General features: G+C 41.5%; 1 protein-coding gene across 16 annotated transcripts in view; it reads left to right on the forward strand.

The window, feature by feature from the left end:
- The window catches only part of LOC125762523 (pseudouridylate synthase RPUSD2-like), a 185,632-nt gene that overhangs the window by 62,915 nt on the left and 98,685 nt on the right, over positions 1–24,032 (forward strand). For 6 of the 16 annotated variants that reach the window (XM_049424706.1, XM_049424697.1, XM_049424702.1 and 3 more), the window contains exons 3-4: positions 16,494–17,529; positions 17,727–18,867. The exons of 1 other annotated variant lie outside the window; for it this stretch is intronic. In XM_049424706.1, coding sequence (XP_049280663.1) covers positions 18,268–18,867 — 600 coding nt within the window. In that variant the 5' untranslated portion in view covers positions 16,494–17,529; positions 17,727–18,267. Of the gene's footprint in view, positions 1–16,470; positions 17,530–17,726; positions 18,868–24,032 lie in introns of all 16 variants that reach the window. 9 more of the 16 variants (XM_049424707.1, XM_049424708.1, XM_049424710.1 and 6 more) reach the window with 5 other exon arrangements.

The raw sequence follows: 24,032 nt of genomic DNA on the forward strand, positions 1-24,032 counted from the left end.
ACGATTTACACTGTGCCTTTGTGGTACAAAAAAGCTCCACTGTCTGACATTTCCTTGTGCATCCAACCGTGCCGATCAAGTAGCACCATCAATCAGAATGGGTAGCCGGAAGGTATTATTCACTTGCTTCTCGACTTTGCCTTAAAAATTATTTTCTAGAAAACGGTACCGGATGCATGAGAAAGCAGCAAAAAAAAGCAAGCAAAATCATTAGACCAAAACCTACCAAAAAAAAAAATCAAAAAGGTTCAGCAAATGGTGGGACATTTACCAAAGCGCAAGGGATCGTTGCCGGGTGATGAAGCTAAGCAGGACCGAGGGGAAAAAATACGAATAATAATAAATAAAATGAGGAAACGGCTATTCAACGGTAGAAAAGGTTACGCCGCAGCAGGTAACATAGGACTAAGAAAATAACATGACAGCGTCATTGTCATTGGGTGCTGTCAACTTGCCGACAGCGTCAAGGACCTTCGGCCTAAATTTGGCTTAAAATATTAGTCTCCATTTTTGGCAACAAGCCCTTCCACCTTTCAAACTCCATAAAGTGTTCTAACAATGGGGAAATGCAACAACAACAAAAAAACCACGTGAAAAACGCTTCCGCCAAATCACTACAAAATAGTTGAACCGTAAATAAAAGTTCTATGATGATAGTCGCGTTTAATCGATTAGTTGCTGAAAGCATAGTACTTAGAGGATTTGTTTTGCTGATGTGTTTGTGGAAATTTTCGTGCTACGTCATTGAAGATGTCAAACATTTGGAGTACTTTGAATAGAACGTAAGGTTGTTGCTATGAATATTTGTATAACATTGTATATGCCTTAACAATAATTTGATAGACAAAACATTATCTACCTGTCTTGCGAAGTATTTGGAACATTGGTTTCAATTTTTGGTTTTTGTCCCCATTTTTATTTGCAGTTTAATTGTAACTGTTTGAGCTATATTAATGGGTGGCATTACAATTTGTCGACAGTGGATATTTGGCAGCTGTATTGTGCGGCTCTTTTTGCCGTATGGCACCTTTTTGCACAGATTTTCCATTAAAATATTCATAAACTATTTACCATTGGAGGGAAAAGATGGCAATGCTCTGCACAGGTTGGTGCAGCTGAATGAGGATATAGTTTATGGAAAGCTTTTAAAGATCTCAAAGAACAGCCGCCCTCGTAGTCAAATTCACCATTTAGCTATTTTCATTTAAATTTATTTGCTTCATTCAAAGGCCAATACAGTTGGCCTTCTATCCTTACACAATGGTTTTCATCGTAGCGAAAGGAATATGAATATGGGAGAGAGCTGAAACTCAAGTGTGCCATTTTGCTGTGAGTGTATGCGTACGTCGATGCATTCAAAAATGGATGGAAACGGAGAAAATGGTGAGAAAACGCGACAAGCCGAGTTGGTTGTGTTGTTTCGCAATCCGGGGACGCCATTTTCATTCTTTGGTCCGCACACCGTACAAGCATACGGGTGGTCCAGAGAATGTTCGCTTCCTTTATTTGTATGAATAATTTACCAAATATGCCAATGGCAGGATTAGCATATAGATGGTTTTTCGAAGGTGTTTTACCAAGCGCCCAATTTGTGGTTTTTTGTGTGTGGTTTGTGTGTGTGTGGTGTGTGGACTACCTGCTTACAATTCGATAGCTTTTCGGCCACACTGTAAAAGCAACATAGTAATGTTGGGATAGTAATGTTGCAGATTGGATCACATCAGCTAATACATTGTCGATCTCGCCCAATTTTCGTTAAATTATTTTGCAATTGAAGGACGATACTAATCTTGTTATAACATTATTCTGTAAATTACTTCTAGAAAATAGTGAGAAAAAAATGTGTACGTTAAGTGCAGATAAAAGTGTGAAGCAAGTTTTAACATACTTCCCACTCCGTAAGACATTCTGGAGCAGTTGAAAATGGGGAAATTTTCAAAAGATACATTCTATTAGTACCATATTCCACAAGTGCACAAGAAAATTACCCACCCCGTCGAGGTTCTTTTGTCTTTAAAATTAAGAGCATTATCCTTTCACTTGCTGGCAAAGTTTTAGCAGCAGCTATCGATGCTTTTGCATCAGTGCACAAGCACGAAATACTGTGGAGAGTGTATTGGTCGTAACTTCATCGTTTGACAAGCAAGTGAACAAGCTAAGGAAAGTTAGTCTTGAACTTTCAAATAGTGTGTTGGGATTAAGATGCTGGAATCAATGAAAAAGTGAGGTTGAGCCAAGGTGAGAAAAAGCACGAGAAGAAAGGGACGAAAGCCAGGAAGGACATCGCTTGTTTCACGTACAAAAAAATGTTGCGTTGTTGGCAGTTTCGATGCAACAGGGCTACGATACGATAAACGTGCTGACAATGAATGCGATGGCGAGAACACAGGGTAAACAGGAGCGTCATTTTACACTTCATCGAGCTAGTTCCAATAATGTCAAATCAATGGTACTCGAAACGTTAGCTTTTGGCTTTCAATAGGTTTATCCCTGGAAAATGTAAAAGTTTAATGAATAATTTTATAAGTAAATATTATTCTAAGCACGTTTGTGGTTGTAGAAGAACGAGTAAGTTATTAAAACGGTGGAGTATAATAAGTCTTTATTTAGAAAACTATGATATTATTTGAAGAACTCAATTAGACTTAAATGCGGTAATGGATATGCTCTAATCTAAAAAGAAAAACTATAATTTTGCAAAAAAGAAATCGCTGTGTTTGACATTTATTTATGGATGCTAGTATTTGTGTAAAATAACAATTTGGTTTTGAGCGTAAATCTTTGGGCTTGTAAGCTAGGCTTCCGCAAAGCAGCATGTGGTTTGCCGAATACAGTAATTAGAATGGGAGTTTCAAGCGCCAGCGTCTGACGTTTAATTGCTTTTATGGCTGCTTGAATGGATTTATTTTTCTTTTCTTTTTGTTGCTCAAAGTGAAACGTGTGAAATACAGTTGTAGTTGGAACGGCTTCATACGTGTGGACGAACTGCTACCGGTGCCCGAAGCGAAAGCACATCGGCAGCAATCATAAATTGAATTGCTCGGTTTCAATTGGTGGTTTCGACGCTTTTCCCTTTACGGCACGATACCGAATGGTTCACACACGCTCGCAGGTTTAATGGTGTACGGGTTTTAAAATTAAATTGCATCCTGAAATTTCAGCGTCCATATATAGGTAGGCACGCAACAGTAGTTGCAAAAACATCCCTGCCAGGCATTGGAACTGCCATAAGCGAACTGTGGTGATGTGTTTTTTTTTGTTGTTGTTTGGTTTCTTCCCCTAATCACCGGTACTGCACTAGTTCGTGCAGAAAAATAGCGATTGATGTACGTTTGATGATAACTTTCGAAAACGGCTGTAATATGCTTGGAGCATAAAAAAAGGAGCGCGAGTCCTTTGCGTCTTGCGCTAGGTTACGCTAGTCAGTTTCGATACGTGTACCAAAATCGTCTTGCCATAGTTATCCGCAGTAATAACATTTGAATTACAATTTTGTACTCAGTACTTAATTCCGTGTAAAAATTGTAGTTTTATAATAGTAGCTTTTATTTCAAATTATTTAATGATTTTAAAAGTAGATCATTTTGCTTGACAAAAACACTACCATTGCTTGGAGAAGTAAAATAAGAAATAAGTTTAAAATTTTTAATGATGAAAGCAAAGCTTTTTTTTACGATTCCTTTCTGAAAAAAACTATTCCGTACTCACTTAACCCTTTTTATCCTAATTACACGATCGATCTGTACGTAGGTTACAGGATACGTAACATGACCCTTTTCCTATAATCGATTATGATTCAGCATTTACACAGGCTGCCATAAACAAAAGCTTCTGAAGGTTGCGATTGATTCAAACGAGGGAGGAGAATTTTATATGCTTTCACTTATTTTCAGCATTATAAAATGGTTTGTTCTTGTGCTGACCGAAAAACGGATCGTTTTTCTGCCTAGAAAGGGTATTGAGGCAAAGTGTGTTTGTTCACTGACCTACGTAAATTCATCGAGCATACGCTTCATTTCGCACGAAGCAATAAAGTCGAGCCGCCATTTCATCCTTTCGTTATCTCGGTCGAAACCCGCAAAAAACCATGAGAGATACCTTTCATTTAGGATTCTGTCTTTGTTTTTTAAAAAGGGAATGTTGCATGCATTGCGACTGAAAGATTGAAACTGTCAGAACCGGTGTAGGTTCGTCTTATGAGATTCGGGAATTGACGCCTGGTTGGGCGATTTTTTTTTTTTTGCACTAGAGAGATGCTGTCAAAACATATCTGCTGAGCTGATCGAAGACCATCACCTTTGTCACTCTTCATCTGGGCTGTATCTCGCGTAGCATGGTAACGAATGTGAACAGAACGGTTACATGTGTCCATTTTGAACCCACAATCTCTAACAGCCATTGGCATTTTGGGTACCATCATCGTCAGGTACGGTACACAAACAGAACGGTCGACAGCGACAAGTACATGGCCTGTGTTTTTGTGAAAGTCATTCGATGTGAAATAAGTGCACAGATACAGGCACACGTCTACTAACCGCGTATTGCGCGTGCTGGTAAGGAAAGACAAACCGTAAGGCAATAAAGATGAACCTCGGGTGTACATTGTCGACATTTCTGTTGTGGATCGGAAACGGTTCAAGTGCTTATATTGCAGCCAAGAGGAGCCGTGTGTGACAACGGTGCCCGGAGGGGTGCCGGCAACGATTGACGGCGATTTTGAAGTTAGTACAAATAAATATAGATATTTGCCTTAGTGCTTAGTGGCGCGGTTGTCTCATTTCTCGTACACCGGGTAAGGCAAGAAATTGATGTTCTTGTTTCTGTTGCAATAAATGTGTATGTGGTGTGTACGGCACCGTACAAGTATCGACTGGCAGCAGCTGCTTGTTAAAGCTCACGCAAAAGGGATATAGGTTGGTGTTTTCACCACGAATGTAAGAGTCGTATATCCACTGCGAGCTAGACTAATAAGTCGGTTGTGGAATGATGCAGTTTATGTGTACGAAAATAAATCTGCACTACCGCTAGAAAAACAAAGCCAACACATGTACAACAACGGTTGACCATACGGTTTAAAAAACATTGTACGGCCTTGTTTATTTCGCCGTTTATTTTTTGTTTTTTTATATGTACGAAATGTGAAACGTTTCTTGAATAAAATTTTTAATTTACCAACTGAAATGAGCCGAATATTGATTTTTTTTCTATTTTACTTTTTGTAATTATAGGTTCATGATATTACAGCTCAAATTGTATTTTATTACATTTTTGCTATAATTGAGCTTTAAGCTCTATCGATGGAGGCGCCTAGTACACACATATTCAATATGGATTTTTGTATTATTGAAAGGCATGTATTATATATTTCATTTCGGATATATTTATGAAAAAGAATTGACATATTACAAGTGAAATTCAAATTTTTTTAAAATAAATTTCTGTTTCTAGCATTTGTAAGAAACTCTGAATTTGTTGTTTTTTTTTTTTATTTTCACACTGTTAAGCCTGATATACGTGGATTAAAAATTTATCTATAATTTTGACAACACAGTGATTTTATAGCACAACATTTAAGCGGATAAGTAAAAATTTGGTTACACATTCTAAATCAATTTAATAATTTTTTACCTAATTTGAGGATATTTTCTCTGGATCGCAGGTCCGCTATAATCTCTTGGAGATTTCTTGAAGATTTGAAGTATAGGACATCTTCATCTTACTGGTCAATAATAATTAAAACAATAGTTCAAAATATTACACTCTCGGTCCTCTGCACGATCAATTTTGAATTGTGTCATCGAATAGCTTCAACTCCCAAGTGTACGCTATATTTGCCTCTTTTTATAAACACCCAAGAGCGATTTGACAATAAAAAAATCCAATATTTTCCTTCGTGTGTGTGTAGTCAAAATTTCCATCCACGATACTGTTTTCGTTTCCACTTAAGCGTCGAACCCTTTCGGTCCGTAGATTGATTGATAGGAAAAATTATAGCACAACATAGGATTACGATTTTTTACCCTACTTCATGCCGGGTAATGTTGGGAAATGTGTGTATTTTTTCTCCTTCTCTACCATTTTTATGGTATATTGCGCCATTTGCACAGTGCGGATATCAGAACAGACAAGAACGCCGGAGTAAGTAGAGATAGAAAAAAATAATCAAAATTGGGTCGCGAATAACACGATTTCTTGGAAAAGAAAGCAGAGCAGTGATAAAAAAATAGGTGTGATAGTTGGTGCGACAGAGAATCACGAATGCTGGAACATATGGTAGTGTAGTTCGGCACCATTCGATGACACCCTCGCTCGAAAAAAACCACCCCCCGATTAAGGTTGTTGTCCCATGAACATACGTCACCTTTGTACGACGTGCTCTCGATGACGCGTTGTCAACGAGTCACCGAGCTTGCACGAGTTACCTTACTCGAGCGCTATTTTGCCGGAAATGTCTATTGACGAATTTGTTAACATGCACCAGCCGTCACCGGGGGGAGCCCGCTAGCTCATCAGCCAATATCGGAAATAGGGATTTGTACGCGGATTTTCTGCTGTCCCGCTTTTTCTGCATGTCAAGAACGCGTTCCGTGTTTGACAGTTTTCGGCGAAAGCACGTCGTATTCGGTCGGAATTGATGGCCAGATTTCTTTTGACTGTTTCTTCATCTTTTTTGGGATCGGAGCAATATTTTGTATCGATGCTGGAAATTTCCATTCCATTCTTTTAAGGTTTTCAAATCTTACGTGATGACATTCTTTCCCATTTGATAGCTTTGCTGGGTTTTGGATCTTTTTTTTATATATCGCCCGTTACTGCTACGACATGCACGGATCGGTGGGAAAGTTTGTGATCGGTTGGCGTCAAATTCCAGCTGGGATGTTAGTTTTATGTGCATACCAAATCAAAATGGTTTTGAGAACGGGAAGAAAAGTAGGATCAGCGCTTATAAATCATGCATGTGTCGTTGCCCATTTACTTATAAGTTTCCCATTCAAAGTCATGGATTTATTTGTGTATCTTTATTTTAATGAAAACACTATGGAAGGTCTGGAGATTGAACGTAGACTTACAAGCGAATTTTCCGATTAATTTTTTTTTCGGTTAAGCTTATCGAAGCCTAAAACGAATATCTTACAACAATCTTTTTTTTAAATTCCAATCAAGGAAATGAATGATAAAGTTGCGTAAAATAAATAAAGCAGGAACTATTATGTCTTCTTTTAATTCTAAACAAATCAACCCTTTTCTGATTACTGATAATCACACCCTGCGTGACTTGGTTGAATCGCAATAAATCAAAAACCATACCCTATACAGCAGCAGTTTTCGGTGTTTGTATTTATATCAACAATTAACATCTGTTTCCTGTACAATTAGGTCACGTTAAGCAATCGCAAAACGCCACCTTTCCCGGCTAATCCTTTGCACGAAATCTAATTGAGTACCATGAATACAATCTGCAGCATCAATCAATTAGCAGCGGTACACGTTCTGGCCATTTGCGGCACAAGGCAATCTTAAACACGCCAACCGCGCTGGTACTTCAATCGTGGCGCTAGACCGTGTCCGCGTTTGCCAATCCAATCCGCACCCGGCTGTCGGCTGCGGTTCCTCTTGTAAAGAAGAAGTGCGAAGAACGGATGAGAGGGAAATGGGCGGGGTCGAGGAGAGTTTGAAATTTGGAAGCAAAAAGAGTCGAAGCGCAGTAAGAAGCAGTGCTGGAAAATGGTAGAGAAAATTGAGAGAAATAGCTCCCCGGGTGATCGTAAGGCGAAATAAGAACGACGCTTTTCCTCGGAGCAAACTTTAATCTTTTAATTATTTCCTTTAGCACAGGCGCGCCATTTTTTTTTCTTTGGTTTGGAGTGTGCGCCAGTAGGGTGGGTATTATGTGTGTGTACTTTCTTGAGGTACGGTTCAATAATGGTGCAAATGAAACCAAGCGCAGTGCTTCTGTGCGAAGCGTACTTTATGTGACTTGTTTCCTATGGTTGTGAGCTACTGGAATAGTAAGTGTCGTGTTGGTTTTTGGGTAAGAGTAGGTAGATGAAGCTGTAAAAAATCACTTAAAACATGGTGTGCGTGATGTGCGGTTTGTGGCAGCGCATTTCGGCCATTTCGGTTGTTGGCTCAATCACTCATCGTTGTGTGCACGCCAGAGCCAATGGTTCCCATAAATTGTATTCTCGATTGTTCCCGGCAGCTCGGTGCCCAGGATCACTTTCCTCGCAACGGATCGGGGAGTAAGGGAAGCCAATAAATAAATATCTCATTTAAATTTCCATACGGTCAGACAAAACCGTCAACCACACCACCACCACCTCCTAGACCACCGGATGTGCGTACGCAATCTGACGCAATGGAAAACTTCGCACCATAAATCAAGGCATTCTACCGCCAACCGTCAGGAGACCTGTAAGTTCCTGTAAGGACGCATTTAGGCAATTTTTGGTTGGTTTGTTTTCTTTCGCCCAACCTCCCCCTAAAAACTGTCTCCAAACAGTGCGCTTAGCAAGAACTGTTGGGACGTAAGCGTGTGCAAAAAGAGAAGGAGCGAAAAAGAACAACCGGAAGGTTGTGCCAATTGTGTCAGATCAGAAGAAATTGTCACAAGATAAGCGGGAACAACTTTGTCGTGTCGTGTTGCAGATTTTTGTTTTTGTTATGTTTTTTTTATATAAAAAATGGCTTTTGGAAGATGCGTCTGAAAAGAGCTGCTGGTGAGAGAGGGTGTGTAAATGTGAAAAACTTAGTAAGGCGAAAAAAACACACACACCGCCTCGGGCGCGCAGATCAGCCCTCATTGACCTGGCGGGTGTAGAAACCGCTTGGAAGGAATTAATAAAGAATCATCATCATCGTCGTCATCAGCAGGCACAAAACGGCACGAATGGGACAAATAATCTAAGTGGAAGTTTTACTGCCATCCCGGAGAGTTATTCTGATTTTTCTTCATTTTCATTTCCCTTTCCTTCCGTTTCCGCGTGCCGTCTTTTTTTTTTGGTCCACAACCGGAACTCATCTTCTCAGCCCGGATGTACGGATTCGTAATGTGTCGGGTCGAGGTTAGGAGTCATTTTTCTTTCGACTGCGATCGTTTGTTTGTTTGTGTTGTTTTCCTTGCCTCCCGGCATCCCATCCCAGACACCTTTCCATTTACTGCTGTCTCGTTGGGACAACTTTGGGGACATTTGGGGGAGTAGAGTGTAACGAGGGAATGGATGGTGGGAACAGACAACGATCCCTTGATTATTGCGGGGGTGTAGTTGAAATCGTCTTTTTTCTGCGGTAAAGTCGAGAGCTGTTGGGTAGGGTAGAGGACAGGTTACGCACTTTTTACGTAGTGCGGGCATATGGTAGGTGCTGCGTTACGTCTGGTACGGAAGATAGGGCCACTGAGGTTATGGGAATAATTCTTCAAGATTTATAATTTATAGTGTTTTATTGGTGGTTTGAGAAACTTTTCTCGTTTATCTCTGCGGTAACGCCATCATGACTGCAGCGGCCAGCGGCAGTCACTTCTTGTGTCTGCCGTCTCATGGTGCTAATCTTTACAAATAAAAAATGATTGTTTTGCCGACTCCATCGGCATCGCGTTGCGGTATCGTTCGTACATTTTTAAAGCAAATAATGAAAATGCAATCGTCATAATTGGTAATATCCATCATAACAAGCATTAACTGTATCCACTTGTTGGTGTGATATCAAACGAAAGTGCTCTACAATTTTGACATTTGTGTCATTATCGAGAGATCTTCAGCGGATCGAATGCTCTTGCAGTAGCGTTGAGAGACTTCACCATGACTAGGTACATATATGCTGTATCTGTTTTTTTATGTACTACAACTTTATTTCGTGTAACAGGTTGGCAATATCCGAAACAGCCGTGGAACAAACCTTCCAGAAAGATCGGAAGAACTCTTAACTCAATTAGCTGCGAGTCAGCACATTTCGTACATCGTCATCTTCACAGTTACCAACTCTTGCTTTGCCCATGAAACATACGTACACCGTATCGGCCGGCAACAACCGGTTAAGTGGGGGACATCTTTCGATGACTGGGATAAACTTTGTCGATCATACCACTGAACGTTGTGTGATAAATGCTTGAAGTAGTTCATGTGATTCACGGCAAACCTGGCAAACCAATGTTCTCTGCCTTGTTTATTTAACAAGCTGCTGAGTAATGGTTCGACTTGTTACTTCATAAATAGATGAGCAGTGGGTATATTTTTAGCAATTACCATATTTTTGATTCAGCATATTTACTTCATGTAATTCAGGTTTCAGCTATGCCTTTGTTATTTTACAGCTTGCATAATAACATAGGAAACAATATGCTTCGCTTGTGAGGAATTTCAATACACGCAAGAAGCCAAATATGTCTATCAATTAGCGTGTATCAAAATCTATGGCATGAAGTCTTCAAGATTATGCAAATCAACTCTTCAAGCGTCACTATTTTTCAAATCAAACAAATCAAAATGATTCGCTGTCAATCTCGTGTGATCCCTTGTACGATTGATTTGCGAGAGTATCATCAATTTCCTCTCAGCATTCCGTACATCCGTGACATGTAAATAGTCTTCCCGTTTTTTTCATGTTTAATGGACTCACTCGGGATACGTACCTACACACACCATCCGAGTCCTTTGCCACTCTTGGCAATTAATCAAATCAATCACCCGTCTCTTGAAGCCACCCGTCTTGAGAATAAAGGACGAGCAAACTTCTTGAGAATAAACGACTGAATGGAGAAGCGAAGAAAGAAAGAAGAAAAAAAATATATATGTATATCAAGAATAATCATTCTCTTGCAGCAAGCTTGAATGTGAAATAGTGCCGTACTCAGCACTTTTTTGATGGTCAAGTGGAAACCGCGGGTCCGGGAGCAAGAAGATCTCACCGATCTGCTACTTCCGTTACGAACTTTGCGCGAGGAGTGCACGCGCGCATTACTCGTGGTATGACGGTCGCTTCACCAAGCGCTGGGTGATCATCTTTATGTACACAGCTCAAATTAGCTTAAACGTTGGCAATATCCAAATAAATAATCAATCAGTTCATGGCGCTATTCATCCCTGTAGCGCTTACGGCTTATGCCTTCTTGGGCAAGATTTCTTCGTCGTCTGTGCCCGTGCGCAATTTATTACAAGCGTCGTCTACCGAAGCCGTTTTGTGTCTAGAACAATCTGCCCTTATGGCCCGGGCGCGTGATGATGAGATGCTGGAAGGAGGATTTTTTTTGCTGCTGCTGTCGTTGTTGTTGTTGTTGCTCTTCTCTACGCGAGTTTAAGCAGTAGAAAGCGATGGAGCCGACCCACTTAACGTGTGCTTGAAAAATGAACATCCACTCGTCCGAATAGTTTGTTGGGTGGTGTACACACTGTGGCTCGAAAGCTACTCCCCGCGCCTGGAAGCAACAGTGATGTCCCATAGCTATCGTCGTATTGGTTGCTGGGTGTAGTACAACGGTCTGCGTAATCCATCGCGCTGAAGATACAGAAAAGGCAACAAAACTGCCAAGAGAAAGCCTTTTTGGAACGTTTGCTTTTTTTTCGTTCTAACGCTAATCGTTATGTTAGTTGTTTGCCTTGGGACAAAGGGAAGGGTCGTTTATCAACACCTTATACCGTGCCGGCCGGTTTGTCGGCTTTGGGTCAACGAAAGTGTTGACTTTTTTTTCGGGCAGCTCGGCAATGAACGGTCAAACTAACCGTTGCCGAGCATAAGAATCCAGCTGATTCGCTGCGTTTACCTTAAAGACTAGCGGGAAAAAGCCACTCTGGTTCACTATCTGAGGTAGCGTAAGAAGTACTTTTTGCGTGTGATGCTGTTTTACTGACAACCATTGTGGGGTTAAATGTTTTTTTCTTCTGGTATTCCATTTTAGCACCAACGTGTAGCGTCTGCAAGGTGTTGAGAATGATTTCTGCAAACTCTCGTTTCCATCTCTTCAAGGAGACGTTCACTACTCGTCGTGATTTTTTTTTGCTTTGGTTATGATTTGCTGCAAGTTATTAAAGATTCGGTCTATCATCCAGTAGAAGTTGAAGAAAGCTAGGAAAAAAAGGTGAAGCTTTTTGGGGGTGCTGCCATGATCCAGAGAAGGAACGTTGCAACACTTTAGCACAACGCTACGGTGAACGAAAAATCAACATGAATAAACTGAGGTGTAGCACTTCTGCCTGTGGCGGATTGTGCACACGAGTACCGGGTGTATACATCGCAAGGATGCACCTAATGAACATTTATGCTTATGCCGTATCACAATTACCAGCCATTGCCCCTTTCGGCCCCCGTTTTAGGTACTTAAGAGCAACGAGAATGTGTGCCGTTATCGGTCGTACGCTCGACGCTCGGGATGTTTCGATTGAAATCTAATATACGCGCCAACAAACGTTAGCCAATGTGTTGCTTCTTAGCCACATAGTACGGGTACTTGATCACCACAAGGTTTTCGTTCTCCGTGTGCACGGGATGAAACTACGTTTGCCGCCGGGGGAACAATCGAACGGATACAACCGCTGGAAGCGGAAGCTTAAATCCTGTGACGATGGTTGAGAAACCATGCCTGTTGCGAGGAAAAACGACCGTGGAAACTTGTTTTTTAATGGGTCTTTTTTTTCGGGAGACAAAAAAAAAGAAAATGTTCGATATCTGTGTCTCCTTTGCCAACGGCACACAGCCCACAGCGGGGAACGGTAATGCAAAAATCAATTCCGTTACCGGATCGGTGGCAATGATGCTGCACGTTCCAACGTTCTTCAGGCTAATGGTTCTTTAATAGCCAGTAATCAGCGATGTTCCGCGGAGGCGGACGAAAGTGGCCAAGCTACATGAACCCGCGGTCTGTTCGAATGTTGGACAGTCGTGTGTCAATGTCTATTGACAGTGGGCTCTGTCGAATTACGATCAGTGCCCTTTGGACACTGATTGCTCCCAGCAGAGCCGGGATAGGAATTAGTGTTGAAATGGCGAAAAATTCTTCCTTCCCAATCTTATTGTATCTTTTGTCCGTTGACGCATGAAATTAGATTTGTTCTGTGCACTGTCTGGGTCTTCTTTCGTTTTTTTCTTGATCGAAAACGTACCAGATCGACAGCTGGGGATTACAAGCTTTGGAAAGTGCCTGGTCCAGGTGGGACTTTTCGGTTGAAAATTATCCATAAATCATCTCTCCATCCTATCACGTGGGTGGGAAAACTCAATGGCAAAGCATGGCGCCGATGGTTTGCGCCTTTTTGCGAAAGGTTAAACTCATCCTCTCGGGAACGTTGGACACATCGGACCCAGTTGGGCGAAAGTTTTTGATTGCTATCGGGTCGAAAAATCGTGGCCATGCGAATCGAATTCCGCACTGGTGTACCTCTCCGGTACCTCCCATCACCATCAGGTGTGTGAGTGTTTGAAATGTTTTTTTCCGTCACGGTCACATGGACCAAATTCAGATTTATGCTTTGTTTTGTAGTATCCCGATCCTGATATACATTTCCGTTCCGGCCCAAAATGGATCGCTTTTTTGGTCCATTTGGTCCGGTACGCGTGTTTCGGTTCTGGTCACTGTTAGGAATTGTTCGTATGTTTAAGGTAAATATTATAAATCCTTCACTGACCGGCCACCCGTTTGGTAGTTCCGGGGTGGCGGGAACAAACCCGCTCGTTGGTACAGACGAGCGGGATCGGACAATGTTTGGACAAGCTCTCTGTGTTACCGTGAACCAACAGTCGCGTTCCACCCGAAGTCAAAAAAGCGAATCTGTCTGTGTACATGCATGAATGGACCGACAGTTCACCGATCTGCAGAGGTCTGCCGACGCGATCGGAGTCGGTCTCTGGACGAACTCCGTCAGTCAAGGTCGCGAGCATTGGAGTGTCGTAGGTTGGCTGGTTTGGTAGCAAATCTTCACGTTCAATTACTCGATTTGTCCGCGTACACAACGTTGTTTACCTGTGGAATGTTGTTTTTTGTACGATTTCTGTCTCGTTCGTACATGAAGTTATGAAGCCTTTTCATCACGGGTGTTTTGCCGGCTTGGTGGAGACGAGAAAAAAAAATTCCCTTTTGCAGTTCAATGCAGTAGATCAGTGGAGGTGAGCAAGAGTTGCTTGGAGAAGGAACATATTGGTGATACACATTTTTGTACTCGACGAACGTTGGTTGTGCAAAAGCAATGTTATTCTATTTCGTCTAGCATCTGGGTGTGTGTATAAATCGGTTTTCATTAACACCAACGTATGTACTGGTTTGGTATGTACTGAGTGTGGGGGAAATGTGCAACAACCTGCCCACAAAACTTCATATTTATTCAACGAGTTAGAAACTTGCTGGTGACACAGTTCCAGTTTCGCTTCGCTTGTATTCGATAGTTGGAATCTTTGATCTTACAATGTCAAAAAACGTGTGGTGGTACGGTTAGGAGGAGTTCGAAAGCGAGACGCAAAAAGTGTATAAGATGTGTTATTCCGTACTACAGTTATTATTTTGTGCTCTGCTCTTAGCAACAGGAAGATAAACAAACAAAAATACTGAACCCTGCTAGTTTTTGGAGGACTACGTTTTATGACAAATTAAATTATACAGTTATTTCCCAAGTTACGCATATAATGCCTTCCTCAGAAATCGCCGTAACTCGAATTATATTTCGTATTAAAGAATTGAGTATTTCCAATTTACTCCAAAAGTTATATATTTCAAGTTTTTCATTTCATCAAAAGTAATATTTTTGTTGACAAAATGCAACGTAGTTTGAAGCATATTTAAAATGATCACAAACAATTTAATTTCTCTTACGGAAACTCCATAAACTGCTAAATCTCGAATATCTCGAATTCGCGTAACTCGAGTATTCAGTATCTCTGGGAAATGATTGTATTTCATTAGTTTTTTATTCGCTTAAAGTAATAAATCAGGAATTTCGAATCAATGCTTGGTGACGATACAGAACTGCAAAAAATCAAGAAAAATTAATCGAATTCCATCGATTATCTTGACATCAGTTTTAATTTCATTGATTTATGTCCACGGTGTTCCATTACGAGTGAACGTTTTCTCCTTGCTTGGTGTCACCTGTAGCATCCTTTCATACAGCATAACCGATTATCCCTAAAAAACACGAACGAACGGTTATGGTGTAAATCGTTCTCAGGTTACGCTCACAATGGATCTTATCTATTTTTGGGATCGTGTACCCAATCGCAAACCATTACGAAGCAGAACAAGGGGCATCTGTTTTGGCCCTAATTAGCACCAACATGATCCATGGAAAGCCATCACTCATCAAAGAAGCGGTGCGTTCGTTATTAATTTTTGCCATGAGATTCGTATTTGTGTCCGTTAGTTATTTGGGGGGGTTTTTATTAATGGACGGGAATTAATAACAACGCAGCAGTATGAATGATATGAGGACAGGAAGTTACTAAATTCTTACCTGTAGGTTTTCTTCGGTATAAAAAATCGAAAAAGTGATCTGTAATAAGAACAGAAAATTAATTAATTACTCCAATAAGTTACTCGAAGTTTGTAAAGAGTTAAATTTATTGAATAAAATTGATTGATGTGTCCGCAATCTGACACCATTGCATAATATGTGCGAAATTTTTCCAGCTTAAAGATTTAACATGTTATGAAACAACCTCTTTTAGCTATTTTTTATGCTTATTTGTTACCCGATAAGTTTTGTGGTAAATTCGTTTTAGCCGCCTATTAATGCAGGCGGAAACATTTCATCGCAATCAGTCAACGCTACCAGCAACCGACTTATCCTTAATGGACGTGTAACGGTGGCTTGGCATCGCGTCACGGTTTATGTATGCACATATGCTGTCGTCATCATCATCTTCGCTCCCTTTTTTCCCCGGTAGCCCATCATCATTATCGTAAACTCTTTTGTGACTTGTTGGCCTCATTGTGCTGCGGGAATGTATGTACGCAAGGGGTGCACAACGCCCATCATTTACGCCATCGCCTTCCGAAGAAGGAGATTGAAAAGTACCACCTTCGAAATTATGGCGCAAGGCCGTAAAACAGCAGAGAATCAGTCAAAAATGTCAAGTACCGTGGAGATGCAGCACAGAATGCTGTAACTCTGGTTGGTTCTGGTGTGTTTTCGAAATCGAAATCCTTGATGATTACGAAATTTTGTACGGAAAGAGTGTGCAGATGATGCATCTTTATTGGGAGAAAAAAAAAGATGATGCTTATGTTTATTTCACTTGATAAATATAGGGGCTATGAGCTATCTCCAATACCCAATGTCGTTCAATACACAATCGCACCACAGGTCTTCAAAGTAGGGTGAAACAAATGACATTAAAGCAACGCGTTAAAGGAAAATACTAGCCTTCCAAACAAAGAAAAGAAACGAAGATTTTTCACATTAATGTTCGCTAATTAACAGTACCGAGTAGCACCCAATCACCGACCAAACAACGCTTGAAACTGATGTCTGACGATCAAAAGTTTTAAAGCATAATTTTTCTTCACCTTTCAGAATTTCTCTTGGAAACAGCAAGACGTAAAAGTTAAAACAAAGAAGCATTAAGCACTGGGAGACACAAAAGCAAAGTAACGCAAAAGTCATCGCCATGAAGATCGCTGATCGAGGCGATGATGATCACACTATTGCACCACATCGCAACAACTTTCCGCGACGTCCACTTACCCTCCACGTAGTGGGCTAGTGCATATACATTTTTAATATAATCTAAAATTGAATCCTCCCTCATTTGTTGGAAAATTTGGCAACGAAAATAACACGGCGCACAAGTACGAAAAATCGTTATTTGTTCTTAGGAGCGTTCAACGTTGGCAGAATACTAATTGAGTTTTGGGTATCCTTCTGTCCTGTGGAACCTGTGAACCACCATTGCATTTCATGTACAAACTGGTGGTCGAAAACCCATGGTGTGAGTGTTGTTGTTGCTGATAATTAACTGCTAACTCGTACGAACTCTCTCCAAGTCACGTTGGAAATGCAACAACGTTTCGCAAGCACCGCAACGGACATCCTGAGCACGGTACGTTGCATGATTCTAAAAAAAGGATATTATTCGATTGTGCACAGCAGTATACGGTGAAATCAAACGTTTGCCATCGCTGTTGAACCTGGAGCTGAAACCGTGCTCTAGTGTGCTAACCAGTAGTGGACAAATGTTTTCGTCTCGGTACGCTGTTATTTGCCCGTCATCACTGACACGCTTCAGAATCGTTCGAATGTCCTAACGCGCCTGTCGGTTTGGAATTTCGCGACGTTCAGACACGCACGCAACACAACAAAAGGTGTCGATCAGTATCAAAATCTGTTAGCGTCGAGCCTCCCGGGCCACGTGTGCAACGTTTGTACCGACAGCGTCACCTGCAGGCTTGTGACCCACACACCAAACCCACGGACGAAGTTTCACTGTCCCCTGGTGCGTTGTCACCAGCGCAAGGTGGTAAATATTTCGGCACAACACAATCAGGTACCACCACCAACCCGGGAGTTGATGCAGCCGGGCTCAAAATTATTTGCACGCAAAGTTTGTCAAGTGAGTTTTCTTGGTTGGAAAACTAATACCTTACCGTACCGTGTTATCGTGTACCCTTTTTGTCCCATTATCCTTACCGGTCTCTTACCACCTGTTTGTGTGTTGCTTGCGCTTTTCAATAGCAGAAGCAGTGTACTCAGTGGAATAGAAGACCGTGCCGTTATGGTCGTTTGGTATTAATATATTCAAAATTCCAGCTGCTGAGTGGCAGACGAGTGTAAAGAAACGGACAACAGGAGCAAAGAGTGTTCTCTTCCTTCACATACAGAACTACGGTTTCTATTGCTCAGTGTGCAATCACATCCGGGCCATCATTGGAAGAAGCTGCAGCCTGAGATAAGCGTGGCATGAGTGGCATGACGCGACTACAGTCAGTGTGATAGAGGATCTTTCGTTTTCGGTTTGCAATTGTGGGAAATATTCGAGTGGTCGAAGTGTTGGTGTTCGTGAGTGTGGAAGGGGGGAATATTTTGGGGGATTTGTTGTATTCAGCGTAGAGGTGCAAACGTGCTTTGATTTGTGTGCGAAGAATGCGAGTGTAGGGAAAGTGTCGTAGCGAAAGCAAAGTCATCCTCCTTGCCGCGTGCAAAGCCGTTTAAGGAGCACCGTTTTGTCTGTGGAAAAGGTGTTTAAAGTGCCGGGGCAGATTTTATTCTGATTGTTTTCTCTGAGCCTTTTTGTGTGTGTTTGTGTTCCGCTTTTGTCCTTGACTACCAGCCTGTAATTGTGCAGTAGAAGATGCAGCACCATCCAGGCTCGTGGTACATTCCGTGGGGCGTCCCAGGTATGGGGCTGCAGAAGATGCTAGCCGTACCGTTCAATCCGGCCACGGCCGGTTTCCATCAGCCACAGATAGCGGCCGCAGCCGTACAGCCACCGACCGTACAGCAGGTGCAAAGTCCGCAGGTACAGCAGGCTGCCGCTACACAGCAGGCCGCCGCCTATCAGCATCCGTTGCATCATCCGGCCGCTGCACTGCATAACACGGCCGCCGTAGCCGCCGCAGCTGCAATGCATCAACATCAACAGCATCAGCACCAGCACCAGCATCAGCATCAGCATCCGCATCAGCATCAACATCAGCCGCTACATCCGGCGGCTGCAGCGGCCATGTTCACACCGCTGACGCTGCGGAGCTTCGTCACACATCCGCATCTGAATCTGGGCCAGCAACCGATGGCTACCGCCCAGCAGCCTCAGCAACCACAGCTCACAGCGAGCCAAACGCAGTCGCAGCTAACCACCATCAATCTGAACAGCGTCGGTGTCGTTCCAGTGCGCCAGAAGACGGCCCCGGTCAGCGTCCCGTCGAACACACTCATCATGCCGATGAGAAAGGTACGTACGAGAAAGGTGGATGTGTGTGTGTGTGGGGTGAACCACCCCTCGGTTTTGTGACGCATGTTTGCATGTAATCACTTGCTGAGAACTGCGATTCGTGGTTGCGTTTCAATACGGAAAATCGGTTCTGCATCGTTTGACTGCAGAAGTTTTGATTGGAAATGAAACAGTGTTTGTCAACTCGTTTCCCCATCATTTTACGTGGCACAATCGTACGAACAAGCTTGAGAAGTGAAATGAAATGCAAATTGAATATTTTTCTGCTCCTGATTGCGTGAAAGGAAATGAATGCATATACGCTTGGCTAGAATTGTTGTAAACCTAGTTGAAGAAAGTATGAAGTAAGTTGTTTCTTTTTTTACGCGCTGAGGAAGAAACTAACATTTGTATAATGTAAATTCGTAATATTCCAATGAGACATGAGTACAATATTGATGTTTCCAAAGAATAAGTACCTTCGTAGTCAATGTTTGCAAAAAAAATATTTTACTCAACATCTTTTTATCTTTTTCTTTACTATATAATTACAAAAATATATATTTTAAATTATTGTCATTAATACCGTTTAGTTAATTTTTTTTTCATTTTCCGCAATTCTGTTCTTCCCCATTTTTTTGATTATTGTATTTTTACGTACAAAACGTCATCTTTTCCCATTTGCTGAAATTTCTTTTCAAAATTGATCCCTTTTTGTGATAAATTTTAATTAATGGATTAATTTTTGTTTTACTCTATTTTAATATTAGATTTTGTTACTTAATTTTTTTATATTTGTCTCAAAATATTGATGGTTTTATATAATTTGGTAAACAAATGGTTAGAAAAATGACAGATAAAGGCAAGTTAAAGGCGGTCACGGAGAACTTGAACTTTTCGATTTTTGTTACTTTGCCAATGCGTTTTTCGGTTTCGTTAAATGTTCCACAATTAAGAGTTACATCAACAAAGCATTAGTGCGCGGCTTATCAAGATGATTCACATTCATTAGACGCGATTAATAAATCATCGGCACCGCTTTTATACATCGGACGATTAAATGATATGCCAACATACGGTAATCGATATAAATGTTCTTTCTCCGTGACGTAAAGCTAGCCCAGGGCAATCGTTCACTGCGTTCAGCAGCGGACGAAATTAGCTGTCGGAATGGCAGGCCGTCGGTAGGAATCGTTTCCGTCGTTAGATTTTTCTCTACCCCCAACTCTCTCGACCGATTTGGAGTACGTTCGTGTTACAAGAAGCAATCCTAATTAAACTAGTTCTCTGTTCTTTCTTACGCACTGTCTTGCTTCATCAAGTGTATGGTTCTGTCCCGGAGGGTTTTGGGTTGCAGAACTAGATCCAATTCCTCTTACCCAAAAGAGCCAGTATGTCGTTTCTTCCCGGTGAAGGCAATGATTGCCCGTGATGCTGTTTTTGGGGGGGTTTTGGTAAATATAGGACCTAGGCCAAAAATAGCAACTGCCGCATCACGAAACCGTCGGACCGTCGGGTGCGGTTTTTCGCCCGATGGTGTGCTGGGATCCCTATTGTGTGTGACTTGAGCACGTAGCGCTCGTAGGCTACCGCGTATAATTATAATAGCCAACGACACCAGGCGTCACATCGAATCATTGCGACCGACTGCTCCGTTCGTTGGCAGCAGGGCCACGCGATCGTCTGGTAGAAAAACCGAGGAGGGAAAACCAAGTCAAGCCATTTCGGAAGCCAACCCACTGGTGGAGGGTATTCTTCTGTGCACAAGAGGCTCCCATTTCCTACCACGTTTGGCACTTCACGCGACTGTGTGTATATATATACACCGCACCCGGCTGTTGTTGGCCACCAGCACGCGCATGAGATGCTAAAAAATCAAATAAACCGCCAGCACGCCCCGTCGAGACAAAAAGGTGCCCGAGGCTTTTCCAAGCAATTTGGTAAGGTGCTTCTTACGACTTGTTCGTGATCCGTGCCGGTGGGTCGTCAGACTCGTTTCGGAAGCCTCGTCCTGATAGTGCGTGTTTCACACCGCACAATAAAAGTCAACTTTTACGACCCTCAAATCTTGCGTTTAATCTTAAGCAGCGTTTAAGAAACAATGCGAGATCAACGCGGGTGACAAGCCAAGTCAGAAATGGTGCAAGGAAGAGATCCTTGAGATCGCCCATCGGGAGGAAGGTCGGTTTCGGTTTGGTGACAAACTGCATGCGGTTACCTTTTGCATTACGGGGCGGGAAGATGCTCCAGTGGATATTTGAAGTGGTTGGGCAAATGTTGTGGCATTTTGATTTTTAGTGGTTTTCAGTGTATTTTTTAGTATGGCGTAACGACTGTGCAGAACGAATGGCTCTTCGGAGGGAGTCTGTTAAAATGTGTTTAGATTATTTGTAAATAAAAAAAGCTCGTGTACCGTTTATCTTTGTTCATAATAGCTATCGAATATATGCTGTCAATTGCCACATAAAATGTGAAAAATAAATAAGTCTAATGTTATTCTTGGAGAATAAAGTATTTTGACAATAATAAAAAAAACTCGGATGATATGTTTTGCAAAAATGACGACGAAAATTTTTTTCTCTTTCGAAACATTTTTTATAAAAATACGTGGCGAAGAATTCATTCAATGCTACAAGTACAGCATCGTCATCTTTTTTTGGTTGAAACGTAATAATTAGATCATTTACTCATAACGTCTATCGTTCCTTCACAGCCTGTGTCGTCCCAATGTGCCATAAATTAAGACAGTTAGCGAACGGTTAGTGTTCTAGATCGGTCACCATAGACCATTACGGTTAGCAGGGTCTGGGAATTGGTCGCACTGAGTTCTCCTCTTCAGCGTACACCAACCGAGTGAGTGGTCTTGCAACGTTTACGGCCCATTTGCGGCCTCGTCATAGTACGCCCTTCTGGTGCTCAGCCGAACAAGCATTCGTCCCCAAGCATTGCTTCCTTTTTGCACAAATTCTTACGAAGGAGAGACCATTTTGCCCGTGGCGTTAACTTTATTATTTTAAAGATAAATTGTAGTATTAATCACGGTCGTTGCGGAGGCAAGGCAAGTGTGAATTGTTTGAAGCGCATTTCAGTACAAAACCTAAAAATAGCTATCATTTGTGCAACTTTTTCTTCTGCTCATTTAGTTTATTTATTTTTCCTGAGGATTTCAGTATAAGCGTCTTGCTGGCGAAGAAACTATAGGAAATGGGTTCGTGACACATATCCAACCGTGCGGCTTAATCGTGGCACCGAATGTCATCGTTCAACCACTCTTGTGCCGTGTATCCCTACTAAGGTGGCATCCTTCTAGCAGGCAAACAGTAGATAATTCGCAACACTGTAGCGTGTGGCAAGTGCACGCGAGGGATCCTGCCTGCTCGAAACTTGAAGTTTAAACCTTACTCCCGTGTGTCCATTTTAGCTTAAGAAACCATAACTTGTGGATGTGAAACAAGCGGCTTTTTAAAACATCAACCTTTCCGGTGACTTCTCCCCTAGAGAAGCGAGTTTCATCGCTAGATACTAGATGAGAATGTTACCACTTTCCCCATATCTGCAAGTGATAAAGTTCTGACCTTTGGGGGATTAAAACGCGCAATACGTATGGGGACCAGAGACTCATCTACACCAGTGGCGGTACCAAACGAGCTCGGCAAAATAAAATAATAATTCCGTCAACGAACAAACGCAAAGCTGACATGCCTAACATTACTAACCCACCACCACTGAGCGGGGACCATATCATGCGCTCTGTACCATGATAGTGGTGGCGTCATATCCTGTGGCAGCTGACCGCACCTAGCGAGGCGGAAAGAAAAGTGAAAGCTTTGTCACAGTTGCCGAGAAGATCGGAAGCTTTTTAACCGGCTTTATTATTTTTTTATGATGCGTTTCAGTCGCCCGTTTTTCACCGTGACGGGGTGGTTCTATTTATAGTGGGTGACTTTCGTCCTCGTTTTGCTTTCGTTGCACTAGGGCATTGGGGCTGTCGAGTGTTTGGACTCGTTGGATTTAGTTCCGGTGAGCGCCGTTTAGCGGGAACCGTACCAGCCGTACAAGGATGACGAGCGGATTAACTACTTTAGTGAAGTTTTAATTGACTTCTTATTCCGTATGCTTTGGTGGGTGGCATTTTGTGGAGGCAATATTTACTTACATTTTATGATGCTGAACGTAGCAGATACAAGCGATGAGGGATCCGCTTGTATCTTGATTAAAATGTTTACGATTGTTTAATTATGTATTCTTGGTTACAAAAAAAACACATAATGTTCTTGTGTGGTTTGTACATCGCGTGTACCATATGCATTTGCTAAGATTAGTCAAATTTTTTGTAATGAATGTAACATTGTATCCAGAGAAAGGTGTCAAACGTAGTCAATTTCAAGATGGTGTAAAATATGACAATGATTCCAAATGGTGAAGGTAGTCAAGATGTTTTTCTCTTTGATTAGCGAATTATTTTTATCGTTGCTTAATTTAAGCTTTATTGCAAAAATGATTTTAAATGTAGATACTGTTTAAAAACTACTTATTACACTGATGCGTTTCATTTATTCTGTAGGACATCGGTTTTTGTAATTACTTGCTTGTAACTCTTGTCATATTTAATGCTTTATAAACCTATAAATGTGTTAAAAAATGTATTTAAAAACTCAAAATAATTAAAAAATTTACTATCATATGTTTTTTTTTTATATATTAATGGTAGATAAGATAAAGGGCGGCTTGGTGGTGTATGTAATAAACGGCGTCTTTTCCAAATGACAGGACCGGGGATCAAATCCCATCCGATCGTGTTTTTAAGACATCAAATTTAACACTAATGACTTTGTGGTACTCTTGTAAATGATATTAGAGTGTTATTTGTTTACAAAGCAAATATCAGTTCTTGGTTAGTACTATTGAAAAAAAAAGATAATGTTATTTTTCGATTCTTAAATGATGTTTCTCACTATTTCACTAATAGAAAATCTCAACCTACTCAAAGGGGTTCTTTCACAAAAGGGCGGTTTTAGAGCGCATTAGTAAACTTTCTATCGCTGTTGAATTGGTTTTTGAATACACGCTCGAAACCGCTGGTAGAACGATATTCTTAGCCCAGTTTCCGGATGCCCAGATCTTGCCCAGCGTGATAAATCATTCCGGCAAAATGTTACCAAAAATGCGTACGGCCTCTATCTCTT

This window comes from Anopheles funestus, chromosome 2RL (genome assembly GCF_943734845.2).
Source record: "Anopheles funestus chromosome 2RL, idAnoFuneDA-416_04, whole genome shotgun sequence".
Taxonomy (NCBI): domain Eukaryota; kingdom Metazoa; phylum Arthropoda; class Insecta; order Diptera; family Culicidae; genus Anopheles; species Anopheles funestus.